Below are 20,780 nucleotides of genomic sequence, written 5' to 3'. Positions count from 1 at the left end.
ACATTCTCCTGATCTGACATTCTCCTGACCTGACATTCTCCTGACCTGACATTCTCCTGATCTGACATTCTCCTGACCTGACATTCTCCTGACCTGACATTCTCCTGATCTGACCTTCTCCTGACCTGACCTGACATTCTCCTGACTTGACTTGACATTCTCCTGACCTGACATTCTCCTGATCTGACATTCTCCTGACCTGACCTGACATTCTCCTGATCTGATCTGACATTATCCTGATCAGACATTCTCCTGATCTGACATTATCTTGACCTGATATTCTCCTGATCTGACATTCTCCTGACCTGACATTCTCTTGAACTGAAATTCTCCTGACCTGACATTCTCCCGACCTGACATTCTCCTGACCTGACATTCTCCTGACCTGATATTCTCCTGACCTGACATTCTCCTGACCTGACATTCTCCTGACCTGACATTCTCCTGACCTGACATTCTCCTGATCTGACATTATTTTGACCTGACATTCTCCTGATCTGACATTCTACTGACCTGACATTCTCTTGATCTGACATTCTCATGACCTGAAATTCTCCTGACCTGACATTCTCCTGATCTGACATTCTCCTGACCTGACCTGACATTCTCCTGATCTGACATTCTCCTGACCTGACCTGACATTCTCCTGACTTGACTTGACATTCTCCTGATCTGACATTCTCCTGACCTGACATTCTCCTGACCTGATCTGACATTCTCCTGATCTGACATGCTCCTGATCTGACATTATTTTGACCTGACATTCTCCTGATCTGACATTCTACTGACCTGACATTCTCTTGATCTGACATTCTCCCTACCTGAAATTCTCCTGACCTGACATTCTCCTGATCTGACATTCTCCTGACCTGACCTGACATTCTCCTGATCTGACATTCTCCTGACCTGACCTGACATTCTCCTGACTTGACTTGACATTCTCCTGATCTGACATTCTCCTGACCTGACATTCTCCTGATCTGACATTCTCCTGACCTGACCTGACATTCTCCTGACTTGACTTGACATTCTCCTGATCTGACATTCCCCTGACCTGACATTCTCCTGACCTGAAATTCTCCTGATCGGACATTCTCCTGACCTGACATTCTCCTGACCTGATATTCTCCTGATCTGACAATCTCCTGATCTGACAATCTCCTGATCTGACATTCTCCTGACCTGACATTCTCCTGATCTGACAATCTCCTGTTGTGCCATTCTCCTGACTTGACTTGACATTCTCCTGATCTGACATTCCCCTGACCTGACATTCTCCTGACCTGACATTCTCCTGACCTGACATTCTCCTGATCGGACAATCTCCTGACCTGACATTCACCTGATCTGACATTCTCCTGACTTGACATTCTCCTGACTTGACATTCTCCTGACTTGACATTCTCCTGACCTGACATTCTGCTGACCTGACATTCTCCTGATGTGACATTCACCTGATCTGACATTCTCCTGACTTGACATTCTCCTGACATGAAATTCTCCTGACCTGACATTCTCCTGATCTGACATTCTCCTGACCTGACATTCTCCTGACCTGACATTCTCCTGATCTGACATTCTCCTGACCTGACATTCTCCTGACCTGACATTCTCCTGATCTGACATTCTCCTGACCTGACCTGACATTCTCCTGACTTGACTTGACATTCTCCTGACCTGACATTCTCCTGATCTGACATTCTCCTGACCTGACCTGACATTCTCCTGACCTGATCTGACATTATCCTGATCAGACATTCTCCTGATCTGACATTATCTTAACCTGATATTCTCCTGATCTGACATTCTCCTGACCTTACATTCTCTTGAACTGAAATTCTCCTGACCTGACATTCTCCTGATCTGACATTCTCCTGACCTGAAATTCTCCTGACCTGACATTCTCCTGATCTGACATTCTCCTGACCTGACCTGACATTCTCCTGATCTGACATTCTCCTGACCTGACCTGACATTCTCCTGACTTGACTTGACATTCTCCTGATCTGACATTCTCCTGACCTGACATTCTCCTGACTTGATCTGACATTATCCTGATCAGACATTCTCCTGATCTGACATTATCTTGACCTGATATTCTCCTGATCTGACATTCTCCTGACCTTACATTCTCTTGAACTGAAATTCTCCTGACCTGACATTCTCCTGATCTGACATTCTCCTGACCTGACATTCTCCTGACCTGACATTCTCCTGATCTGACATTCTCCTGACCTGACATTCTCCTGACCTGACATTCTCCTGATCTGACATTCTCCTGACCTGACCTGACATTCTCCTGACTTGACTTGACATTCTCCTGACCTGACATTCTCCTGATCTGACATTCTCCTGACCTGACCTGACATTCTCCTGACCTGATCTGACATTATCCTGATCAGACATTCTCCTGATCTGACATTATCTTGACCTGATATTCTCCTGATCTGACATTCTACTGACCTGACATTCTCTTGAACTGAAATTCTCCTGACCTGACATTCTCCTGACCGGACATTCTCCTGACCTGACATTCTCCTGACCTGACATTCTCCTGACCTGACATTCTCCTGATCTGACATTCTCCTGACCTGACATTCTCCTGACCTGACATTCTCCTGATCTGACATTCTCCTGACCTGACATTCTCCTGATCTGACATTATTTTGACCTGACATTCTCCTGATCTGACATTCTACTGACCTGACATTCTCTTGATCTGACATTCTCCTGACCTGAAATTCTCCTGACCTGACATTCTCCTGATCTGACATTCTCCTGACCTGACCTGACATTCTCCTGATCTGACATTCTCCTGACCTGACCTGACATTCTCCTGACTTGACTTGACATTCTCCTGATCTGACATTCTCCTGACCTGACATTCTCCTGACCTGATCTGACATTCTCCTGATCTGACATTCTCCTGATCTGACATTATTTTGACCTGACATTCTCCTGATCTGACATTCCACTGACCTGACATTCTCTTGATCTGACATTCTCCTGACCTGAAATTCTCCTGACCTGACATTCTCCTGATCTGACATTCTCCTGACCTGACCTGACATTCTCCTGATCTGACATTCTCCTGACCTGACCTGACATTCTCCTGACTTGACTTGACATTCTCCTGATCTGACATTCTCCTGACCTGACATTCTCCTGACCTGATCTGACATTCTCCTGATCTGACATTCTCCTGATCTGACATTATTTTGACCTGACATTCTCCTGATCTGACATTCTACTGACCTGACATTCTCTTGATCTGACATTCTCCTGACCTGAAATTCTCCTGACCTGACATTCTCCTGATCTGACATTCTCCTGACCTGACCTGACATTCTCCTGATCTGACATTCTCCTGACCTGACCTGACATTCTCCTGACTTGACTTGACATTCTCCTGATCTGACATTCTCAAGACCTGACATTCTCCTGATCTGACATTCTCCTGACCTGACCTGACATTCTCCTGACTTGACTTGACATTCTCCTGATCTGACATTCCCCTGACCTGACATTCTCCTGATCTGACAATCTCCTGATCTGACATTCTCCTGACCTGACATTCTCCTGATCTGACATTCCCCTGACCTGACATTCTCCTGATCTGACAATCTCCTGATCTGACATTCTCCTGACCTGACATTCTCCTGACCTGACATTCTCCTGATCGGACATTCTCATGACCTGACATTCTCCTGATCTGACATTCTCCTGATCTGACATTCTCCTGATCTGACATTCTCCTGACTTGACTTGACATTCTCCTGATCTGACATTCCCCTGACCTGACATTCTCCTGATCTGACAATCTCCTGATCTGACATTCTCCTGACCTGACATTCTCCTGATCTGACATTCCCCTGACCTGACATTCTCCTGATCTGACAATCTCCTGATCTGACATTCTCCTGACCTGACATTCTCCTGATCTGACAATCTCCTGTTGTGACATTCTCCTGACCTGACATTCTCCTGACCCGACATTCTCCTGATCTGACATTCTCCTGATCTGACATTCTCCTGATCTGACATTCTCCTGACTTGACTTGACATTCTCCTGATCTGACATTCCCCTGACCTGATATTCTCCTGACCTGACATTCTCCTGATCGGACATTCTCATGACCTGACATTCTCCTGATCTGACATTCTCCTGACCTGACATTCTCCTGACCTGACATTCTCCTGATCTGACATTCTCCTGACCTGACATTCTCCTGACCTGACATTCTCCTGACCTGACATTCTCCTGACCTGACATTCTCCTGACCTGACCTGACATTCTCCTGACCTGATCTGACATTATCCTGATCTGACATTCTCCTGATCTGACATTATTTTGACCTGACATTCTCCTGATCTGACATTCTACTGACCTGACATTCTCTTGATCTGACATTCTCCTGACCTGAAATTCTCCTGACCTGACATTCTCCTGATCTGACATTCTCCTGACCTGACCTGACATTCTCCTGATCTGACATTCTCCTTACCTGACCTGACATTCTCCTGACTTGACTTGACATTCTCGTGATCTGACATTCTCCTGACCTGACATTCTCTTGATCTGACATTCTCCTGACCTGAAATTCTCCCGACCTGACATTCTCCTGATCTGACATTCTCCTGACCTGATCTGACATTCTCCTGATCTGACATTCTCCTTACCTGACCTGACATTCTCCTGACTTGACTTGACATTCTCCTGATCTGACATTCTCCTGACCTGACATTCTCCTGATCAGACATTCTCCTGACCTGACATTCTCCTGAACTGACATTCTCCTGATCTGACATTCTCCTGATCTGACATTCTCCTGACCTGACATTCTCCTGACATGACATTCTCCTGATATGACATTCTCCTGAACTGACATTCTCCTGATCTGACATTCTCCTGACCTGACATTCTCCTGATCTGACATTCTCCTGATCTGACATTCTCCTGACCTGACATTCTCCTGATCTGACAATCTCCTGTTCTGACATTCTCCTGACCTGACATTCTCCTGTTCTGACATTCTCCTGACCTGACATTCTCCTGACCTGACATTCTCCTGTTCTGACATTCTCCTGACCTGACATTCTCCTGATCTGACATTCTCCTGACTTCACATTCTCCTGACCTGACATTATCTTGATTATTTTACTAAATATTTTATTTCTCTCCTTCTCTCCCCTCATCCATTTTCAAATCAACCACCACATTGCTGTGTTACACAACATCAATCTCCCTCCCTCCCTCCCTCCCTCCCTCCCTCCCTCCCTCCCCCTGTGAACAACAGACTGTGGTGTGTTCCATTAACTACCCTTAGGCCCTTCTTACACTCTCCCTGAGTGCATCACTAAACATTGTCCAGCATGCAACGAACCACACAAAGAGAGTTCCCTTGCACCAGGCTGAACATTGGCCTCCGATCTGTGTCTACACATCTCTTTATATCTTCATCCCCCTCTCTCTTCTTCTCATTTTCTCCCACCCACCTGCTTTCTTTCCATCTTCCTACCTTCTCTCTCTCTCTCTCTCTCTCTCTGTCTGTCTGTCTGTCTGTCTGTCTCAATTCAATTTCAATTCAGGCGGCTTTATTGGCATGGGAAACATAGCCAAAGCAAGTGAAGTAGATGATAAACAATAAACATTGTACAGTAAAACATTACACTCACAAAAGTTTGAAAATAATAAAGACATTTCAAATGTCACATAATGTCTATATCCAGTGTTGTAACAATGTGCAAATAGTTAAGTAAAAAATGGAAAATAAATTAGCATAAATATGGGTTTTATTTACAATGGTGTTTGTTCTTCACTGGTTGTCCTTTTCTTGTGGCAACAGGTCACAAATCTTGCTGCTGTGATGTCACACTGTGGTATTTCACCCAGTAGATATGGGAGATTATCAAGATTGGATTTGTTTTCCGAATTCTTTGTGGGTCATCTGAGGTAAATATGTGTCTCTAATATGGTCATACATTTGGCAAGAGGTTAGGAAGTGCAGCTCAGTTTTCACATAGCCATAGTCTTCTCTTGAGTGCCTGGTCTGCTTTTGGCGGCCTTTCTCAATAGCAAGGCTACCTAGTCTGTACATAGTCAAAGATTTACTTCATTTTGGGTCAGTCACAGAGGTCAGGTGTTCTGCCACTGTGTACTCTCTGTTAGGGCCAAATAGCATTCTCGTTTTGTTAATTCTTTCCAATGTGTCAAGTAATTATCTTTTTGTTTTCTCATGATATGTTTGGGTCTCATTTTGTTGCTGTCCTGGGGCTCTATGGATTATGTTTGTGTCTGTGGGGTCTCTATCTCTGTCTCTCCCTCTGTCTCTCTCTCTGTCGTTCTGTCTCTCTCTCTCTCTCTCTCTCTCTCTCTGTCTCTCTCCCTGTCTGTCTCTATCTCTGTCTCTCCCTCTGTCTCTCTGTCGTTCTGTCTCTCTCCCTGTCTGTCTCTATCTCTGTCTCTCCCTCTGTCTCTCTGTCGTTCTGTCTCTCTCCCTGTCTGTCTCTATCTCTGTCTCTCCCTCTGTCTCTCTGTGTCTCTGTCTCTCTCTCTCTCTTTTTCAGATGGGAGTTCTGATGTGACACTAACTGACATCCCTCTTGATCCATCTCGTAGCCTGACGGCCTCTCCTCTCCTCTCCTCTCCTCTCCTCTCCTCTCCTCTCCTCTCCTCTCCTTTTTTTTCCCTGTGTGTGTCATTGTTATGTTGTTCAGTGTGTAACACCCTCAGTGCTTTTCAAATGTCCAGACCCCTCGTCCTCCTATACACAATTATTTTAAGTAGTACACTGTTTATGTGTGTGTGTGCTATTTGAAAAGTACAGTGCACCATCTTGCTCAGATCTCTTGTTTTTGTATTTCAGTTTAATGTTTCAATTCAGAGGTGCCTGTAGATTGGATTGAATATCTTCCTCCGCTCTCCTCTGTGTCCAACTGTAGAACAGAACATTCTGCCAACCCCTCATCTCTCTCTCTCTCTCTCTCTCTCTCACACACACACACACACACACACACACACACACACACACACACACACACACACACACACACACACTCGTCCCACCAGTCTCTCGCGTACACACCTCCCTCCAATCTTCACAGCATTGCTTTTTTCCCTCCCTGTTTCCTCTCAGTTTCTAAGGGAGGAGAGACAGACTAGAGAGATGGACCGGACGTGAGATAGAAAGGGGGGGTAAATTAAGTGGAAGACAGAATGAAATACAGGAACAGATGACAGAGATGGACAGATAGAGAGAGAGAGAAGGAGGATTGGTATTAAGTCTAAGTTAATCAGAATGATTTTTCTCCTCCTACGGATCAGTCAGAGCCACTTGAAGTCCTAGTTTCTTTTAAACTAATGTAGTCTGGCTTAACAAAGGGGCGACTGGAACAGACTGGAACCGACGAAGTCTGCCCAAGGCCAGTCTCTCAGAGCCAAGATGGCATCGACGGCGCAGAAGAACTGAGTCAAACTGGGCGACTGGTTACGGGCTGAGACTTTGGAATGTGTATTTTATTTGAGTGACTGGGCGACTCTTTGAGCTGTAATGGAGTGTCAGATGGTTGAAGTCGAAGCCATACTGCCCTCCATTTTGGGGAGACTGGTGCCTGGTGGCTGATGATGCCGGCGACTCTCTGCAAAGGTCTATGGACTCAATTCAGTCAAACCCCTTAATGCTGTGTTTAAATTAGAGAATAAAATCTAGCATTTACAGCTGCTATCTTCTAGGTTAAAATACTGCTTGTGGTTTGTGCTACTCACGCTCGCACGCTCACACACACACACACACACACACACACACACACACACACACACACACACACACACACACACACACACACACACACACACACACACACACACACACACACACATACAGCTTACCACCTCTCACCATCTCCCTAATTTAGCACCTTCTCTCTGACATGCTGTCATCACTTTGACACACTCTAATGTCATAATTTTAGGGGTCGAGGCTCACCCCGACCTCACGCACATACTCTAGGAAGAATTCAAAATGTGTTTCATGAACTTGTGAATGAAAAGTCTCCCTCCTTATCCTACAGCAGTGGTTCACAAACTGTTGGGTGCTGTTGTGTTGTAGGTTTTCCTCATCATGTCACGGTCATGTCTTTACTATCATTAAATGAATACTTATAGTTTTTTATCAAAGATTCTCTGTAATTAGTATTACGCGATTAAACTGATTAATAACTGAGAGTTATTTACATCTTGTCAGAAATGTACACATCAACTAGCCCATGTCGGCTAATGTTTTGTAGCTAGATTTTTTTAGCCCATAGAGTTTGTTGAAATGTTTGAAACACTCATATATCACATGAATGCACAGTAGACATGGCAAAATCATTAGAATTGCAAGAAAATTTGCTTTAAAACTGAAAAATAATTATTTGCAACACATGATACAATGTGTAGAATGGCAGGAAATAAGCGTTAAACCTGCAAACCTCCAAACTCCACCAACAAGAGGGCTGTGAACAGTTTGTGTCGTGAATGCTGTAAGGGGAACCTTCGTGGAAAAGTTTGGGAACCGCTGGCCTAGACTTTAGAGAGACAGACCAGGGACCAGAGAGTTGTTAGAGAGAGAGACAGACCAGGAACCAGATAAATCAATCAATCAAATGTATTTATAAAGCTCTTCTTACATCAGCTGATGTCACAAAGTGCTGTACAGAAACCCAGCCTAAAACCCCAAACAACAAGAAATGCAGGTGTAGAAGTACGGTGACTAGGAAAAACTCCCTAAAAAGGCCAGAACCTAGGAAGACACCTAGAGAGGAACCAGGCTATGAGGGGTGGCCAGTCCTCTTCTGGCTGTGCCGGGTGGAGATTATAATAGGACATGGCCAAGATGTTAAAATTGTCATAGCTAACCAGCATGGTCAGATAATAATAATCACAGTGGTTGTCGAGGGTGCAAGTCAGCACCTCAGGAGTAAATGTCAGTTGGCTTTTCATAGCTGATCATTCAGAGTATCTCTACCGCTCCTGCTGTCTCTAGAGAGTTGAAAACAGCAGGTCTGGGACAAGTAGCACGTCCGGTGAACAGGTCAGGGTTCCATAGCTGCAGGCAGAACAGTTGAAACTGGAGCTGCAGCACGGCCAGGTGGACTGGACTGCAAGGAGTCATCAGGCCAGGTAGTCCTGAGTCATGGTCCTTGGGCTCAGGTCCTCAAAAGAGAGATAGAAAGAAAGAAAGAGAGAAAGAGAGAGACATTTGGAGAGGGCATACTTAAATTCACACAGGACACCCGATAAGACAGGAGAAATACTCCAGAATAAAAAACAGACTGACCCTAGCCCCCGACACATAAACTACTGACAGGAGGAGTCGGGAGACACTGTGGCCCTATCCGACAATAACCCCGGACAGGCCGAAACAGGCGGGATATAACCCCACCCACTTTGCCAAAGCACAGCCCCCACACCACTAGAGGGATATCTTCAACCACCAACTTACCATCCTCAGACAAGGCTGAGTATAGTCCACAAAGATCTCCGCCACGGCACAACCCATGGGGGGGCGCCAACCCAGACAGGAAGATCACGTCAGTGACTCAACCCACTCAAGTGACGCATCCCTCCTAGGGACGACATGGCAGAGCACCAGCAACCCAGTGACTCAGCCCCTGTAATAGGGTTAGAGGCAGAGAATCCCAGTGGAGAGAGGGGAACCGGCCAGGCAGAGATAGCAATGTGCGTCGCTCCAGTGTCTTTCTGTTCACCTTCACACTCCTGGGCCAGACTACACTCAATCAAAGGTACTACTGAAGAGATGAGTCTTCAATAAAGACTTAAAAGTTGAGACAGAGTCTGCGTCTCTCACATGGGTAGGCAGACCATTCCACAAAAATGGAGCTCTATAGGAGAAAGCCCTGCCTCCAGCTGTTTGCTTAGAAATTGTAGGGACAATTAGGAGGCCTGCGTCTTTTGACCGTAGTGTACGTGTAGGTATGTACGGCAGGACTAAATAACAAATAACAAGTGAGTTGTTGGAGAGACAGACCAGGGACCAGATAGTTGTTAGAGACAGACCAGGGACCAGAGAGTTGTTAGAGACAGACCAGGGACCAGAGAGTTGTTAGAGGCAGACCAGGGAGAGAATTGTTAGACACAGACCAGGGACCAGAGAGTTGTTAGAGGGACCAGAGAGTTGTTAGAGAGACAGCCAGAGAGTTGTTAGAGAAACAGACCAGGACCAGAGAGTTGTTAGAGAGACAGACCAGGGACCAGAGAGTTGTTAGAGGCAGACCAGAGGGACAGACCAGGGACCAGAGAGTTGTTAGACACAGATCAGGGACCAGAGAGTTGTTAGAGAGACAGACAAGGGACCAGAGAGTTGTTAGAAAGACAGACCAGGGACCAGAGAGTTGTTAGAGGCAGACCGGGGACCAGAGAGTTGTTAGAGAGACAGACCAGGGACCAGAGAGTTGTTAGAGACAGACCAGGGACCAGAGAGTTGTTAGAGACAGACCAGGGACCAGAGAGTTGTTAGAGAGACAGACCAGGGACCAGAGAGTTGTTAGAGGCAGACCAGGGACCAGAGAGTTGTTAGAGGCAGACCAGGGACCAGAGATTTGTTAGAGAGACAGACCAGGGACCAGAGAGTTGTTAGAGAGACAGACCAGGGACCGGAGAGTTGTTAGAGAGACAGACCAGGGACCAGAGAGTTGTTATAGAGACAGACCAGGGACCAGAGAGTTGTTAGAGAGACAGACCAGGGACCAGAGAGTTGTTAGAGACAGACCAGGGACCAGAGAGTTGTTAGAGAGACAGACCAGGGACCAGAGAGTTGTTAGAGAGACAGACCAGGGACCAGAGAGTTGTTAGAGAGACAGACCAGGGACCAGAGAGTTGTTAGAGAGACAGACCAGGGAACAGAGAGTTGTTAGAGACAGACCAGGGACCAGAGAGTTGTTATAGAGACAGACCAGGGACCAGAGAGTTGTTATAGAGACAGACCAGGGACCAGAGAGTTGTTATAGAGACAGACCAGGGACCAGAGAGTTGTTAGAGACAGACCAGGGACCAGAGAGTTGTTATAGAGACAGACCAGGGACCAGAGAGTTGTTCTAATCCCAGGTCTGGTGGGGGAATCACATATTAGATGATGAACTGTGTTTGCTAGCAGTTGGAGGGATGCCACCTACTGCCGTTGTGTCATTGAGCAAGGCTCCTAAGCATAACTAAAACAGTGTCTTAATCATAAAAAAAAAAATCTTCTGTTGTTTCAGAGTGTCGTGTGATGAAGTCAATGGCCTATGGAAAAATGTCCGCTCCTCTGACCAACCGTGGTTCTCCTCGCTCCGTGGGCCTGTCCAAACGCAGAATGTCCCCCGCAGGCTCCGGTAAGACTGCAACACAGAAACACACACACACACACACACACACACACACACACACACACACACACACACACACACACACACACACACACACACACACACACACACACACACACACACACACACGCCCTCGTGTTTCTTTATTGTTGTTGTTTATGCTGTAAACACTTCTGTCAAACGACAGGGCAAGAGACTTAGTCCTGTCGGATTCTTTCTGTCCAACTGAACCGAGATGAACCTTAACATGTTCTGACCTCTGGGGCCACGCGCTTTAGGCTAGATAGTGTGTGTTAGTGTTAGTGTGGATGAGTGAGATTGTTTTTGAATGTGTTTATTTAAACAATGTGTTTGTTTATGAATGTGTTTATTTAAACAATGTGTTTGTTTATGAATGTGTTTATTTAAACAATGTGTTTGTTTATGAATGTGTTTGTTTATGAATTTGTTTGTTTATCAATGTGTGTGTTTATGAATGTGTGTTTGAGTATTTGTGTGTTTATGTGTGCCTGGATCCTGTAGATGTGTGTATGCCTGTAGGTGTGTTTATGCCTGTAGGTGTGTGTATGCCTGTAGGTGTGTGCTTGTCACTATGAGGATTTCTCACAAGGACAAATACACACTTACATTTTTGCCAGTCCCCACAAGGAAAAAGGCTTTTTTAGGCTTAATTAAGGTTTAGGTTTAGGGTTAGGGTTGCAATTAGGGTTAGGTTTAAGGTTAGGTTTAGGGTTAAGTTTAGGTTTGGTCTTTGGGATTAAGGTGAGGATTAAGGTTAGGTTAAGGGTTAAATTTAGGGGTTAGGGAATTGTTTGGTCCCCACAGGATAGTAAAATGTGTGTGTGTGTGTGTGTGTGTGTGTGTGTGTGTGTGTGTGTGTGTGTGTGTGTGTGGGTGGGGTGGGGGGGGGGGATTATACATGTTCTGCACTCATGAAAAAGTACTGTTGAATTACTGCACCAAACCGACTGGTTTTTGTAATGGATTGCTATTGAGATGTGTAGTAAACCTGTAGTGATTTATGTAGTATTTTGTCATGAGTGATAAATTGGCATGTTTCATTACTGGTTAACATGACATATTTCCTACTCAAATCAGTACATCATTCTCCCTTATTGACAACTGTGTTTTTTTTAAACTTTATTTAACTAGGCAAGTCAGTTAAGAACAAATTCTTATTTACAATGACGGCCTACCCCGGCCAAACCCGGACGACGCTTAGCCAGTTGGGTGGCACCCTATAGGACTCCCAATCACAGCCGGTTGTGATACAGCCTGGAATCAAACCAGGGTGTCTGTAGTGATGCCTCTAGTGCTGAGATGCAGTGCCTTAAACCGCTGTGATACAGCCTGGAATCAAACCAAGGTGTCTGTAGTGATGCCTCTAGTGCTGAGATGCAGTGCCTTAGACCGCTGCGCCACTCGGGAGGCCAACAACTGAGCTTTTGGGTATCTACTACTTAAAATCGACACATACCTACAATTCCTACATGTTCACTATTGAATTACTAGTTGTGTTGAGCGATTAGTGCTTTTTGACTTTGGTTCGGTTTCAGTTCGATTATAAAGAAATGTAATCACTGTTTTACTTTTCGGTTTCAATTATTTGGGTTTGAATGCTGTAACACAAAAATAAAACAAATAATAAAAGTCCCATGATGGTAGTGACTGTAATAAAAGTCCCATGATAGTAGTGACATGATGGTAGTGACTGTAATAAAAGTCCCATGATGGTAGTGACTGTAATAAAAGTCCCATGATGGTAGTGTCTGTAATAAAAGTCCCATGATGGTAGTGACTGTAATAAAAGTCCCATGATGGTAGTGACATGATGGTAGTGACTGTAATAAAAGTCCCATGATGGTAGTGTCTGTAATAAAAGTCCCATGATGGTAGTGACATGATGGTAGTGACTGTAATAAAAGTCCCATGATGGTGGTGACTGTAATAAAAGTCCCATGATGGTAGTGACTGTAATAAAAGTCCCATGATGGTAGTGACTGTAATAAAAGTCCCATGATGGTAGTGACATGATGGTAGTGACTGTAATAAAAGTCCCATGATGGTGGTGACTGTAATAAAAGTCCCATGATGGTGGTGACTGTAATGAAAGTCCCATGATGGTGGTGACTGTAATGAAAGTCCCATGATGGTAGTGACTGTAATAAAAGTCCCATGATGGTAGTGACTGTAATAAAAGTCCCATGATGGTGGTGACTGTAATGAAAGTCCCATGATGGTAGTGACTGTAATAAAAGTCCCATGATGGTAGTGACTGTAATAAAAGGCCCATGATGGTAGTGACTGTAATAAAAGTCCCATGATGGTAGTGACTGTAATAAAAGTCCCATGATGGTAGTGACATGATGGTAGTGACTGTAATAAAAGTCCCATGATGGTAGTGTCTGTAATAAAAGTCCCATGATGGTAGTGACATGATGGTAGTGACTGTAATAAAAGTCCCATGATGGTAGTGTCTGTAATAAAAGTCCCATGATGGTAGTGACATGATGGTAGTGACTGTAATAAAAGTCCCATGATGGTAGTGTCTGTAATAAAAGTCCCATGATGGTAGTGACATGATGGTAGTGTCTGTAATAAAAGTCCCATGATGGTAGTGACTGTAATACAAGTCCCATGATGGTAGTGACTGTCCCATGATGGTGGTGAATGTAATAAAAGTCCCAATGGTAGTCCCATGATGGTAGTGACTGTAATAAAAGTCCCATGATGGTAGTGACATGATGGTAGTGACTGATGGTAGTGACTGTAATGATGATGGTAGTGACTGTAATGAAAGTCCCATGATGGTAGTGACTGTAATAAAAGTCCCATGATGGTAGTGACTGTAATAAAAGTCCCATGATGGTAGTGTCTGTAATAAAAGTCCCATGATGGTAGTGACATGATGGTAGTGACTGTAATAAAAGTCCCATGATGGTAGTGACTGTAATAAAAGTCCCATGATGGTAGTGACTGTAATAAAAGTCCCATGATGGTAGTGACATGATGGTAGTGACTGTAATAAAGTCCTATGATGGTAGTGACTGTAATAAAAGTCCCATGATGGTAGTGACTGTGGTAACATAAACTGTAATAAAGTCCCAATAAAAGTCCCATGATGGTAGTGACTGTAATAAAAGTCCCATGATGGTAGTGACTGTAATAAAAGTCCCATGATGGTAGTGACATGATGGTAGTGACTGTAATAAAAGTCCCATGATGGTAGTGACTGTAATAAAAGTCCCATGATGGTAGTGACTGCCCATTACTGCTTATCACTTATTAACCATCATTTATTCACATTACTTTACTTTAATACAATATTTCAGTTGTTGTTTATATTACATTAGTTTTATTTGATGACTATTATTTAATTCCAAGTCATCATCTCGTCTCTATAGAGCTGCTGTCTGACAAAATCACTATTTTAGGAGTTCTTCAAAGTAAATAAGGCCTACTTTTATGACTGCTGAATACCAACTATCAATCACTGAGATCATGTATTTTTCAGGTAGAGATACCTCGCCAAGCAACATCTGCTCTCTAGATCACCCCATGATCATGATACGTCGCTAAGCAACAACTGCTCTCTAAATCATCCCATAATCACGATACGTCGCTAAGCAAAAGCTGCTCTCTATATCCCCTCACAATTGTGCATTCTTGTCTCTTCCATAGCAGGCATAAAAGAAACACAGATGATGCACAATGGATTATGGTCATTGTAGTTAATTACCACGTTTATTGTGCTAAACTATGTAGAATATTGGCCTGTTGGAAACTACAACTCCCTACTACATGGCACAGTTCAGGTTGGATCTGATGTATCTCTAGAGAAACTACAACTCCCTACTACATGGCACAGTTCAGGTTGGATCTGATGTATCTCTAGAGAAACTACAACTCCCTACTACATGGCACAGTTCAGGTTGGATCTGATTTATCTCTAGAGAAACTGTGCAATGTGCTCATTAAGCTCAGAGAAAAAAAAATGAACTAATTGAACCAATATCATCAGTCAATTAGTTGTTTAAAATAATATATATATATTTTGGTTAATCGCTCAGCACTAATTACGAGACAATGACTACTCATTACTGCTGTATGCCTCCTCAAGCCATTATCAGCTAACAGAGATCAACTAAGACGACACAGAAAAAAATTTCAGAAACAATATTAATCTTACCAACAATGACCTCCCGTCTTCTTATGTCGAGGGTCTCCTTGGTTTCCTTGGCAACAGGTCAAACGAGGTAAGCGGAATGGGTAGGTATACCAATATGAACATACTGTACATTTGCATACAAATGTAACAGTATAGACTTTACGCCCGTCCCCTCGCCCCGACCTGGGTGCGAACCAGGGACCCTCTGCACACATCAACAACAGTCACCCACGAAGCATCGTTACCCATCGCTCCACAAAAGCCGCGGCCCTTGCAGAGCAAAGGGGAACCACTACTTCAAGGTCTCAGAGCAAGTGACGTCACCGATTGAAACGCTATTTAGCGCGCACCACCGCTAACTAAGCTAGCCGTTTCACAGCCGTTACACAAACACACATACTTATTAGTATGCCAAAAACAGAGGTTATATAACTACATTTCAATGGGGCTAGCAGGCTACACTCAATGGCTAATGGCTAAGACTGTTTTGACTAGCAAATGTTTTTTATGTGGTAAAAAGTTAAACAAATGGCTAAACAACGACATGAAAGTATTTATAAAGCAAAAAAGGAAAGTTATTAAAAAAGTAATGAACGACGGGATGGTGAAGGATAAAATATGATTTACATCCGGGATTGTTAAAAACAGTAGCTAGCTAACAACAACCAACCGCTTCCTGTTTTGTCTTCTTCTGTGGTCGCATAAAAGCCGGTGTAGTTAAGCTGTAGTGTTTTGACTACTTGATGTTGCTCGTAAATAAGTAGTCAAAACACTACCGCTTTACAACACCGGCTCTTCGCGACCACCGAAGAAGACAAAACAGGAAGCAGTTAGTTGATGTTAGCTGTTTCAAAATCTCTACCTGATTACTACAGGAAACAGTACTGTTTTCCTACTGAACACTATAACACCTCTACTTGTGTGTCTTGAGTAGAGCATAAACTACACATTCACCTCACAATCCCTCCCAAGTCTCTACATAGTCACTACTGCACCAATAGGTTTTGTGTAGTAATACTTCAGTATTTGTTTTTATGAAGGTGCCCTGACAGACCTAGGAAGGAGGTTGTGTTTATTCATGTATTAGTGTTCATGCTAGGGATCAACTGTGTCCCAAACGACAGACTATTCCGTTTTTGTAGTGCACAAACGTTTGCCTAGGGCCCTATGGACACTCGTCCATAGTAGTGCACTAACGTTTGCCCAGGGCCCTATGGACCCTCGTCCATAGTAGTGCACTAACGTTTGCCTAGGGCCCTATGGACCCTCGTACATAGTAGTGCACTACAAAGGGAATGGGGTGCCATTTGAGATGACGCCGTGATGACTTTCTCCTCTGTGTCTGAGTCAACACTGCAGCTGATGAACTGCATGAAGAACTGTCTGGCACTGTGTGTGTGCGTGTGCGTGTGCGTGTGCGTGTGTGCGTGTGCGTGTGCGTGCGTGTGTGTGCGTGCGTGTGTGCGTGTGTGTGTCTACCAGTGCAAACATGAATTCAAATTGAGAGCGAAAGAGGGAATGAGAGACGGATCAAGGGGGAGCGAGGGGGAGAGGGAGAGAGTGTGGGACAGAGAGGGAGGGAGGGAGTGAGGATAAGAGGGAAAGAGGGTAGAGAGGGAGGGAGTGGGTTGGTGACTCAATCCTGCAGATTCTCACAAAGTAGCAGTCTGTACCTGGCATATGGTTGGTCCACAACAGTCTGTTCCTGGCATAGGGTTGGTTTACAACAGTCTGTTCCTGGCATAGGGTTGGTCTACAACAGTCTGTTCCTGGCATAGGGTTGGTCTACAGCAGTCTGTACCTGGCATAGGGTTGGTCCACAACAGTCTGTACCTGGCATAGGGTTGGTCTACAGCAGTCTGTACCTGGCATAGGATTGGTCTACAGCAGTCTGTACCTGGCATAGGGTTGGTCTACAGCAGTCTGTACCTGGCATAGGGTTGGTCCACAACAGTCTGTACCTGGCATAGGGTTGGTCCACAACAGTCTGTACCTGGCACAGGGTTGGTCTACAACAGTCTGTTCCTGGCATAGGGTTGGTCTACAACAGTTACAACAGTCTGTACCTGGCATAGGGTTGGTCTACAACAGTCTGTTTCTGGCATAGGGTTGGGTTACAGCAGTCTGTACCTGGCATAGGGTTGGTCTACAACAGTCTGTACCTGGCACAGGGTTGGGTTACAGCAGTCTGTTCCTGGCATAGGGTTGGGTCATTCAGACAGTAGTGTTCGCGTGTGTGTGTGTGTGTGTGTGTGTGTGTGTGTGTGTGTGTGTGTGTGTGTGTGTGTGTGTGTGTGTGTGTGTGTGTGTGTGTGTGTGTGTGTGTGTGTGTGTGTGTGTGTGTGTGTGGCGAGTGTGCCTGTGTGTGTGTGTTTACATGTTTGTGCATTTGTTTGTTTATGTGCGTGCTGATCTGTGTTAATGCATGTGTAGTTGCTTCGCTATCATACATATTGCATCACACCCAATATAAAATATACAATTATAAAGTAAATATCTTTTTCCTGTATGATGACTATTTTCTCTGAAATGCTTATTGGTTTGACCTATTGTTTAGATGAGAGAGAAAAGCTAGAGCGAGAGGGGGAGAGAGAGGGAGAGAAAGAAATGGAGATAGATGTTATCGCAGGTGCAGTGAAATGCTTATGTTTCTATCTCCAACAGTGCAGTAATACCTAACAATACAAAATAATACAAACAAAAGACAGAGAGAGAGAGACAGATAGACAGAGAGTAGGGGGGAGAGAGAGTGGGGGGGGGGGGGCAGAGAGTGGGGGGAGAGAGAGAGTGGGGGGGAGAGAGAGAGTGGGGGGAGAGAGAGAGACAGATAGACAGAGAGTGGGGGGGGGGGGGGCAGAGAGTGGGGGGAGACAGAGAGTGGGGGGGAGACAGAGAGTGGGGGGGAGACAGAGAGTGGGGGGGAGAGAGAGAGTGCCGGGGAGACAGAGGGTGGGGGGGAGAGAGAGAGACAGATAGACATGTACTAGTCTGTGGCGACCTAAATGCCAGAACCGAACAAGAACCTGATACCCTCAGCACACAGGGGGACAAACACCTGCCTGCAGGTGACAGCATTCCCTCCCACATATGCCCCCCTAGGCACAACTATGACAACATAACCAACAAAAACGGGTCACAACTCCTGCAGCTCTGTTACACGCTGGGTATGTACATAGTCAACGGTAGGCTTCGAGGGGACTCCTATGGTAGGTCCACCTACAGCTCTGTTACATCCTGGGTATGTACATAGTCAACGGTAGGCTTCGAGGGGACTCCTATGGTAGGTACACCTACAGCTCTGTTACATCCTGGGTATGTACATAGTCAATGGTAGGCTACGAGGGGACTCCTATGGTAGGTACACCTATAGCTCATCTCTTGGCAGTAGTACTGTAGACTACTTTATCACTGACCTCAACCCAGAGTCTCTCAGAGCATTCACAGTCAGCCCACTGACACCCCTATCAGACCACAGCAAAATCACAGTCTACTTAAACAGAGCAATACTCAATCATGAGGCATCAAAGCCAAAGGAACTGAGTAACATTAAGAAATGCTATAGATGGAAGGAATGCAGTTTGGAAACCTACCAAAAAACAATTAGGCAACAACAAATTCAATCCGTTTTAGACAATTTCCTGGGTAAAACGTTCCACTGTAATAGTGAAGGTGTAAACTTGTCAGTAGAAAATCTCAACAGTATATTTGACCTCTCAGCTTCGATATCAAATCGAAAAATCTCAAATAGAAAATCGAAGAAAATGAACAACAATGACAAATGGTTTGATGAAGAATGCAAAAATCTAAGAAAGAAATAGAGAAACCTGTCCTACCAAAAACATAGAGACACAGAAAACCTGAGTCTACGCCTTCACTATGGTGAATCACTAAAACAATACAGAAATATACTACGGAAAAAGAAGGAACAGCACGTCAGGAATCCGTTCAATGCAATTGAAGAATCCATAGACTCTAACCACTTCTGGGAAAATGGGAAAACACTAAACAAACAACAACACAAAGAGTTATCTATCCAAAATGGAGATGTATGGGTAAACCACTTCTCCAATCTTTTTGGCCCTATAACAAAGAACAGCAAAAACATATACAGCATCAAATACAGATCTTAGAATCAGTTATTAAAAAGACTACCAGAACCCACTGGATTCTCCAATTTACATTGAATGAGTTCCAGGACAAAATAAAAACCCTCCAACCCAAAAAGGCCTGTGGTGTTGATGGTATTCTTAATGAAATGATCAAATATACAGACAACAAATTCCAATTGGCTATACTAAAACTCTTTAACATCATCCTTAGCTCTGGCATCTTCCCCAATATTTGGAACCAAGGACTGATCACCCCAATCCACAAAAGTGGAGACAAATTGGACCCCAATAACTACCGTGGAATATGCGTCAACAGTAACCTTGGGAAAATCCTCTGCATTATCATTAACAGCAGACTCATATATTTCCTCAATGAAAACAAAGTTCTGAGGAAATGTCAAATTGGCCTTTTACCAAATTACCGTACAACAGACCATGTATTCACCCTGCACACCCTAATTGACAACCAAACAAACCAAAACAAAGTCTTCTCATGCTTTGTTGATTTCAAAAAAGCTTTTGACTCAATTTGGCATGAGGGTCTGCTATAGAAATAGATGGAAAGTGGTCTAAACATCAGTGCCACAGGTAACTTCCACAAAGCTGTGAACGATCTGAGAGACAAGGCAAGAAGGGCATTCTATGCCATCAAAAGGAACATAAAATTCAACATACCAATTAGGATCTGGCAAAAAATACTTGAATCAGTCATAGAGCTCATTGCCCTTTATGGTTGTGAAGTCTGGGGTCCGCTCACCAACCAAGACTTCACAAAATGGGACAAACACCAAATTGAGACTCTGCATGCAGAATTCTGCAAAAAATATCCTCCGTGTACAACATAGAACACCAAATAATGCATGCAGAGCAGAATTAGGCCGATACCCACTAATTATCAAAATCCAGAAAAGAGCCATTAAATTCTATAACCACCTAAAAGGAAGTGATTCCCAAACCTTCCATAACAAAGCCATCACCTACAGAGAGATGAACCTGGAGAAGAGTCCCCTAAGCAAGCTGGTCCTGGGGCTCTGTTCACAAATACACCCCACAGAGCCCCAGGACAGCAGCACAAATAGATCCAATCAAATCATGAGAAAACAAAAAGATAATTACTTGACACATTGGAAAGAAGT

At 44.3% G+C, this 20,780-nt stretch overlaps 1 protein-coding gene across 1 annotated transcript in view; it reads left to right on the top strand.

Moving 5' to 3' along the window:
* Positions 1-20,780, top strand: part of LOC139388376 (doublecortin-like kinase 1a) — a 276,508-nt gene that overhangs the window by 167,384 nt on the left and 88,344 nt on the right. The window contains exon 5 of the mRNA XM_071134993.1: positions 11,260-11,373. Within this exon, the coding sequence (XP_070991094.1) occupies positions 11,260-11,373 (114 nt within the window). The remainder of the gene's footprint in view (positions 1-11,259; positions 11,374-20,780) is intronic.

The sequence above is a fragment of the Oncorhynchus clarkii genome, chromosome 29, assembly GCF_045791955.1.
Source record: "Oncorhynchus clarkii lewisi isolate Uvic-CL-2024 chromosome 29, UVic_Ocla_1.0, whole genome shotgun sequence".
NCBI classification, from domain to species: domain Eukaryota; kingdom Metazoa; phylum Chordata; class Actinopteri; order Salmoniformes; family Salmonidae; genus Oncorhynchus; species Oncorhynchus clarkii.
The sequence above is the reverse complement of the archived record's forward strand: the minus strand, read 5'-3'. Positions and strand labels throughout refer to the sequence as shown.